Below are 8,378 nucleotides of genomic sequence, written 5' to 3'. Positions count from 1 at the left end.
TTTCAGGAGTCCCTAAAACATTAAACAACCAGAATTACAATTTCATACTCATGTCACAACACCCACAAAGCTAGCCAGCTAGCTGGCTAATGTTAGCTAGTCAGCTAGCTTGCAACATCGCGATTTTCGTAAATTAACTTTATGATAAAGAAATATATATGCATAATCGTTTGTCTCTACATTAAGTAACATAATGTTCCTGTCAACTGTACATTTCTTGCGTGATTCGTTATGACGTTATAATCACTTACATGTGCTTCCATCCATCCTATCTTTGCTGAAGAAAGTCTCCAGCTTCCGGTGGCATAGCGTCATATTCGTCATAGGAACCACTCGATATGATTGGTCATCACCCAGCCGTCGCCACTGGTGATTTGCATAAATTTCTATTATAAATTTCTATTTTTCACCGCGTCCTATACCACCTTCGCACCGCCCTATCCGCTCCTCAAGCTGTCCTTCCATTGAAATGAATGTGAAGCGGTGTTTCACCGCGCGGCATCCTGTCTGTGTGTCATTTTCATCCGCGAGGTCGTTTTCAAATTAGGCAAATTACCAGGAAAACTACAAACATGGCAACACTTTCACCAACCAATGACAGATAACACATCTACTTCCCAGCAAGCCTTGTCCTAAAAAAATACACGCGCGGAAAGTTAAGATTTTTAAAGGATTTGTCCAGCGCCCGACTGTAAGTAGCGAAAAATGTGTATATATATAACGTTATTTTTTTAGCCACACAGTTAACAGATTACGCACTTTATACAATTAGTAGCAAAATGACAGTACCTACTGTTTGAAATGGTCTTAATTCAGACGAAATGTTCTAGCTAGCTAAAGTTAGCACTCCTTACTCAATGGCAAGTAGTCATGGTCACAGTTTGCAGGGAAATTAAAGCGTTTACGATCCGCATTCACAAGTTAGCTACTTTGCTAGATGTCTTCGGACCCAATGTTTTGTGAATTTGCTTGTAGTAGTATACATACACGTTCGTAGTTCTAGTTAGCTACCTAGCTAAACTAGATAGTTACGAGTTTGCAAGTGGGTGTAGTTACCGTCCGGTAAACGGTACCGGAGCATCGGCTCTCGGACCAACAGGCCCCGAGACAGCTTCTACCCCCCCAAGCCAGACATAAATAGTCAGTTAAAGATGCGCTATGCAGAAATCTCTCCGCCATTTCCTGGTTGCTAGAATTCTACGTTACTTGTTCGCCTATTTTTAGTTTGTGACAAAACAAGCAACTGGTTATATAGTGTAGACAATGTGCCATCTAAACAGCTGTGCAATATATTTTACATAACCAAAAATATTTTATTTTCAGCTGTCTTAAGTTGGTGTACAAAACCGAAAGTAAAAGGCGAAAAAATAACTTACGGTAAGCATATAAATAATGCACATAGAACAGATCTACTGCTTCTTAGACTTATCTATACCACCTCGATGTGAATTTGGTCATGTCCCCCAAAAAGCTACACATTGCAGCTTATTAATGGTACCCAAACTATCTGCACATACACTACCACACAACCCCACACATTCACTTACACTTCATATACACATGCAGACCGATACAACACAAACACATTCATGCGCACACACACTTTTACGCATCATTTGCTGCTGGTGCTCTGTTCTTTATTTTACTCTTATTATTTTCAATCCTGCTGCCTAGTCACTTTACCCTGCCATCATGTAAATATCTACCTCTTACTTCTGCATTTTGATATGGTACTGGTGCTCCATTGTTATTTTATTTTATTCCACTTGTGTTACTATTTTATTTTTAAACTTTGCATTATTGAGAAGGGCTCGTAAGCAAACATTTCACTGTAAATTCTACACCCGTTGTATTTGGCGCATGTGACAAATACAAATGGATTTAACTTTTTGTAACATGTCATCAAACATGCTTCCCCATTGCACTAGCACACTGCCTGCACTTTCCTTCCTCAAATTGAACTTCGTTACTTCTTTCTCCAATTTTGTAGGGAAATCCTTCAGTAAGAGACTCAAATGACCACAAACAGTACACCTAAATCTGCTTCTATTCTGAAAGGTAAATGTGTAAACTAACATCATGTTTTGGATAGCTTGCCTAACTAGCTACAGCTTTTTCTTGTATTTTCCTCATTTGTCTTTGAATAAAGGATGGGGGGGTGGTGTTTGATCATTTCTCTAGATGTTGTTGCCTACGTTGACGTGTGGTCATCAAGTAAAACAGAGAATTACTCGAAACCGTTCATCCAGCAGCTGCAGGATATGGGAGGTGTGGTGAGTTACCCTTTTGTACATGGATAACTAACCCTTTCATAGATGCTAACTACATTAGTGCCTATTAACTATAGTGTATTCTGGTTGGGGGAGTTCTGTTAAGATCCCAGACTCTTTTTCTGAATGTTAAAACGCATCGCTTGCGGTACGTTTTTGGAAACACAAGGAACGTATCTTTCATATTGGCGAGGAGGGGGGGGGGAAGGTTAAATTACATCTTATAGGGTTAGTGTTCCCACATGGCCATATTTCCATGTTACAGCTCATGTTTAGACATAGGTGGCCAGCTGTGCTAATTAGCTATCTAGCATGCTCCTAACACCTGTATGTAAGCGTAACTAGAGAGGAAGTTTGTCAACTGGAGGGGACACACAGCTTGTGGATCTGTGCCAAACTGCTACAGTAAGTGTATCTTTTTTATTTGGAAGATTCATTCTCGCTCTTATGAAAGATAAGGAGCAAATGTTTAAGGGGGAAAACAGTTTGAAAGTGATTATTGATGTGTCTAAACGTTAAAACGGTGTTGGAATTCTAGTTCACATGGAGCCAACCGTGGGTGAATGTAACTGCTGAAAACCCTATGTACGGAGAAGGGTTTTCGAGAGCAATAGGCTAACTACACAGATGTTTGTTTTTAATGACATTCTGTGGGGTTCTTGAAACTACCATTATTAAAGGAAAAAAATCCACTCAAATCCACTATCTTTTGGTATTATGCAAAACGCATCATACTGTGACAGCTTTTTATTTTATTAAGTTTTATATCTTGAAAATGTGACTGCTGACATGTAAACAATTTTGGGGACTGTATCAAAACACACCAATGTGGTTTTTGAGTGGTATTTTCCTTTAAGCGGTTTGAAAGGTTATTACTATGTACACATTTCACATTGTGATATTTACCTGTGTCATTCCAGGTATCTAAAACCTTCAATAAACAAGTCACACATATAGTCTTTAAAAATGGCCATCAAGCAACCTGGAATAAAGCCAAGAAGACTGGTGTGAGACTTGTGTCTGTCCTCTGGGTGGCCAGGTAAGCCTCAAGCTTCATTTCCATTTTCATAATTTAGCAGATGCTCTTATTCAGAGCGACTCGCAGTAGTGAGTGCATACATTTATATACTGGTCCCCAGTGGGAATTGAACCCACTACCCTGGTGTTGCAAGTGCCATGCTTTACCAACGGAGCTACACAGGACTACAGTGTAAATGCTTTTCGGCCTTGAAGTGCAACATCATAGCAATGACAACGATGAGTCGTCAATATCTATTGGTCTGCGCGATGACAAGTCGGTAACCATTTTGTTGTTTTTGCAATTCTTTCATCAACCACAAGGTGTCACTGACTGACAAATAAAATAGCTGTAAGCTCTGTTATTTATACTGAACAAAATATTAACGTGACCATTTCAATGATTTTACTGAATTACAGTTCATATAATGAAATCAATCAATTGAAATCAACTAATTAGGCCCTAATCTATGGATTTCACATGACTGTGCAGAGGCCCAACCTTGGCTGGGCCTGGGAGGGCAGGGGCCCACCCACTTGGTAGTCAGGACCAGCCAATCAGTTTTTCCACACACAGACTTTATTGATGACATAAATATTCATCAGCTGTCTGGGTGTTTGGTCTCAGATATTCCCACAGGAACAAATTTGTGCATAACATTTTAGCTAAATAAGCTTTTTGTGCGTATGGAACATTTCAGAGATATTTTAAGCTCATGAAACATGGGACCAACGCTTTACATGTTGTATTTATATTTTAGTAATTTAGCACACATGCTTATCCAGAGCGACTTACATTAGCAAATCAAATTTGCTTTTTCACGTGCAGAATACAGCAGGTGTAGACCTTACCAGGAAATGCTTACTTACAAGCCCTTAAACAATGCACTTTTAAGATTTTTTTCACCAAATATAAAGAGATTTAAAGTCACTCAATAAAATAACAATATTGAGGCTATATACAGGTGGTACCGAGTCAATGTGCGGGTGTACAGGTTAGTCGAGGTAATTTGTACATGTAGGTAGGGGTACAGTGACTATAGACAAATAACAACAGTGAGTAGCAACAGTGAAAACAAAAATGTGTGTTAAGTGCCAGTCAGCTCAGGGCCCAACGCTCTTAACCGTAGGCTACCTTCTGCCCCTGTTACCCTGTCACTCATATTGTTTGTTTTATTAATGCAGATGTAAAGATGATGGTGTACATGTTGATGAGGAGTTGTATCCGGCATTAAATGATGACGTCAATTCAGCACTCAAGAAAAAGGTGGTAGGCAAATCTAATTCTCAGTTAGGTTTAAGGATTCACAGTGCATAACTTTTCTTGGGTTTCACTATCAAGAAGACATTATATACCAGTGGGCAATAGTTAATCACTGTCATTAACTACTTAGCTTTCTGCAATTCATCCATTGCTGCATATTTACCTAATTTCTTTAAATTATTAGGCATTGGGGATTATTTTTATTGAAAGGGTCTATTGAAGTGTTCTTATCCAAATGAGTTATCTTGTTATTTTTATACAGCATCGTTGTATGCAGCCAAGAGACACCCCTGAGAATGACAGGCGCATGAAGAAAAAACTGGACAAGATGATCCAAGACCTAGTACCAAAATCACCTTTTAGTAAGGAATCTCTCCTCATGTCATACATTATATTCAGAATATATTTTTTAATATAAATAAATATGCTTTTTTGTGTGGTTTAATATGTAAATATATTTCTGTGTAGTAGCAGATGTGTCCCCTTACATTATCGACGAAGAGAAAGGAATAGTTTACAGTCCCTCTATGAAACGGTGTGACTCCATGGCACAGAGGCTGAAGGAGATGAGGGAAGCTAGGGAAAATCTGTCCCCTGCAGGTATGTTTTGTGACTGGCTAATGGTTTTATGTGTATAGTATGTGTAGCATCTGCAAAACATGGGCTGGGGTGTTAAATGATTGAGTTGAGAAATATTAGCTGTCTAGTTAATGCTTTTTCTCAGCTTCACAGGTGGGACAATCTAGGTTATCACCTGAGTTTAAGCCTTCTCTTGGGAATACACCATCCCACTCTTTCTTGAAAAACCTGGGTAAGTACATAAAATGCGTTGACTGTCAATTTTACCATGCTAGAAGTTTATCAGTATATTTTCTTCTCATAATGGCATATATTTCTCCTGCAGAAGAAGAATTTGATCAGGATTTTAATGCATATTCTTGCTCAAATAAAACTGATGGAGAGGAGCAACATGAAGCCACCTGTGAACCACAGCACAAGAAAGACTTTCAGAAACCTTGGATGTCAGCGTGCAGTGATTTGCCCAGACAAAATGCATTGGTTCAAAGTCCTTTGCCCATTTCACCGGCTAAAGAGAGCAAACAAGACGCAAATCCTAAGAGGACCTCAATTAAATGTAATGCCATCAAAAAGCACATCTCCTTAGAGAGTCCCTGTCTGGATGACTGCCCGGAGGGTAGCAAGAGTGTGCAATCAGTGTTTACGTTTAACAGTTTTGTATCCAGCAGAAGTAATATGGCAAAAGTCACACCACCTGTCAGGAAAAGCAGAACACCACAGTCCCTTCCGGAAAGTAAGCCAACTACTAATCTGGAGATTTCTAGTCACCGTTCTTCAAAATCTTTACCCGAAAAACCCAGTGTGCCTCATCGAACGTCCCTAAAGATTACCACACCGAAATCAAAAGTAAGCCAATGTAGAAAATCCTCGCTTCCTGCTTTAGAAAGATCTTGCACTGTCTCAAATGGCTTCCGTGCCTCCTCCTGTGCAGACGATGATGATGGGGTATTTGTGGACTTCTTCTCTCCAGCTAACAACCCTAGGAGACAACGAAGCTGCCTTTTACCCAGCTTGCCCTTAGAGTCCAAGGTTCAGATCCCCTTTGAACTGGAGCCTCAGCCTAGCCCTGGGAAGAGGAAGAGGGGCAAGAGTGAAACCACAGGGTCTGAGTCGGCCAGTGCCAAAAAGAGAACACGTGGGGTGCCCAGTGTAAGAGAAACCAGCAGTGTAAACAGCATGTTGGATCAACATGCGCATCCACACCAGGATACAAAGGGATGTCCAACCTCCGAGGACAATGATACAAAACAAACTCTGACTAGAAGAAGTAGGCATAGCGCATTGCCATTCTCTAGAGTGTCTAAAGACTTCACTGATGAACTGACTAGTGCCCCTGACCAGCAGAGCGCTTCAACAGATCCCACACACCTTTCAAAACCAAGTTTGGCAGCAGCAAACAAAGCACTAGATAAGCAAAAAAGTTTGATTCTCTTAACTCGACACAAGGACAAACAAGTAAAAAGTAGCCGACATTTCAAAAGTATGTGAATTCTAAACCAAATATACTAAGTGTTGGGATGTTACCATGTCATCAATATAATCAATGCAATGGTATTCAAGACATTAGCATGTTTTACTAATCAATATACATGGAGAATGCAAAACAGTAAGAACACCTGCTCTTTGCATGACAGACTGACGAGGTGAATCCAGGTGAAAGCTATGTCACCTGTTAAATCCACTTCAATCAGTTTAGATGAAGGGGAGGAGATTAGGTTTAAATCCTTTTTTCAAACAGAGACAATTGAGACATGGATTGTGTATGTGTGCCATTCAGCGGGTGAATTGGCAAGGCAAAATATTTAAGTGCCTTTGAACAGGGTATGATAGTAGGTATACCGGTTTGTGCCAAAAACTGCAACACTGCTGGGTTTTATATCAATAATGGTCCACCACCCAAAGGACATACAGCCAACTTGACACAACTGTGGGAAGCATTGGAGTCAACATGGGCCAGCATCTCTGGAATGCTTTCGACACCTATTTGAGTCCATGCCCCAATGAATTGAGGCTGTTCTGAGGGCAAACGGGGGAGGGGGTGCAACACAATATTAGGAAGGTATTCTCAATGTTTGCTATACTTAAATGTAACTGATCAACATCAAACACTTTTGCCTCTCAGGTAGTAATAATAGTATGCTGTAGATTTGGCACAGTGGTTGAGTTTCATTATCCACATGAATGTTTGCCATCTTTTCTCTGCCAGTGTCCCAAATGTGATACCATTTTATTACAGCAGCAGAATGGCATTAATTAACCATATCATACTACCTTGATCAGTATTTCAGTGATGCAAAGGCTGAAAAACATTGTATGGCCCATGTAAGTTTATCATTTTGTGAATTGAAGTTTTAATATAGCCTATTGAGGATTCCCCTGAAATGATGGAAAAACAATATTAAATTAATGTGTTTAATACTGATGGGGTGATACATTTTCTAAAAAACAAATGTTAACCTTTCTTTCTAGAAGAACCTTACAGACCATTTGTGTTCGCCTGATACATCACACAAAAACAAGCGAATAAGCATTCAGCAGTTGTATGCAGAGGAACTGCCTATGCTGCAGCAGCTGGTGACACGGACAATTTTTGACCATTTAAATGTAAGCAAACTGAAAAGACAAGTCAATGTGTTGGGCAAGAGCATGAACAAAAATACAAAGGTAACCAAATTGATCATCTAAGTTGCTTCTGTGGTGGTGTTGGCTGTAATTGTTATAGCCCAGCATTGGTTTACCCAATAAATTACCTGAAGCTTCTATATCGTGTATGACTCTTTTTTAATTTTTTATAGCCAATCATTTTAAACTGTCATGGTTTTGATTTTCTTAGATATTTACTTAACCTGACAGTTTGTGACTTGAATACGACTTAGGCCCGACACCTAGAGTTGGTCTACTTGTTCTCTATGATCTCTTGGTAAAGCCAACCTGTGGAGGAACAGTGGCATATTGTTTGCCTTTTGTGTTCCATTCCTTTTGAACACAGCTGCTCAGAAACTGCAGTGGGTGAATGAGGAGTCATGATGGTCTTTGAAGCTGCTGCCACAGGGGCTCTCTGTGTGATACCTACATGTTAGTAGGATAACATCCTCTCCTGTGAAAATGTACCTGACACTCTTCTGTGTTCACTCAACCTGAACAAAACTTCAGCGCTTAACACTATGGAGAGATCTTGTTTGAATTCCCATGTGAACTGTGTTGCAGAATTCATTGGGGAGAACCCTCGCTCCTATTACGCGGGCTCT

At 39.9% G+C, this 8,378-nt stretch overlaps 1 protein-coding gene across 6 annotated transcripts; it reads left to right on the top strand.

Annotated features, from left to right (window-relative positions):
- The first annotated feature begins 405 nt into the window (after positions 1-405).
- LOC112224646 (microcephalin) lies at positions 406-6,992 on the top strand. 6 transcript variants are annotated; one of them, XM_024388330.2, is made up of 10 exons: positions 406-691; positions 1,324-1,377; positions 1,991-2,058; positions 2,182-2,268; positions 3,191-3,309; positions 4,473-4,557; positions 4,814-4,913; positions 5,020-5,151; positions 5,276-5,362; positions 5,456-6,992. In XM_024388330.2, the coding sequence occupies exons 4-10, from the start codon at positions 2,182-2,184 to the stop codon at positions 6,616-6,618; spliced, it is 1,773 nt and encodes a 590-aa protein (XP_024244098.1). In that variant the 5' UTR covers positions 406-691; positions 1,324-1,377; positions 1,991-2,058; the 3' UTR covers positions 6,619-6,992. The 6 variants fall into 6 exon arrangements, with proteins under 6 accessions (XP_024244098.1, XP_042162202.1, XP_024244096.1 ...); XM_042306268.1 differs by having other exon boundaries at positions 2,182-2,273; positions 4,473-4,554; positions 5,023-5,151; XM_024388328.2 differs by having other exon boundaries at positions 2,182-2,273; positions 4,473-4,554.
- The last annotated feature ends 1,386 nt before the right edge of the window (positions 6,993-8,378 follow it).

Source organism: Oncorhynchus tshawytscha, linkage group LG25 (assembly GCF_018296145.1).
Source record: "Oncorhynchus tshawytscha isolate Ot180627B linkage group LG25, Otsh_v2.0, whole genome shotgun sequence".
Lineage (NCBI taxonomy): Eukaryota > Metazoa > Chordata > Actinopteri > Salmoniformes > Salmonidae > Oncorhynchus > Oncorhynchus tshawytscha.
This window is presented reverse-complemented; position numbering and strand designations above follow the sequence as displayed.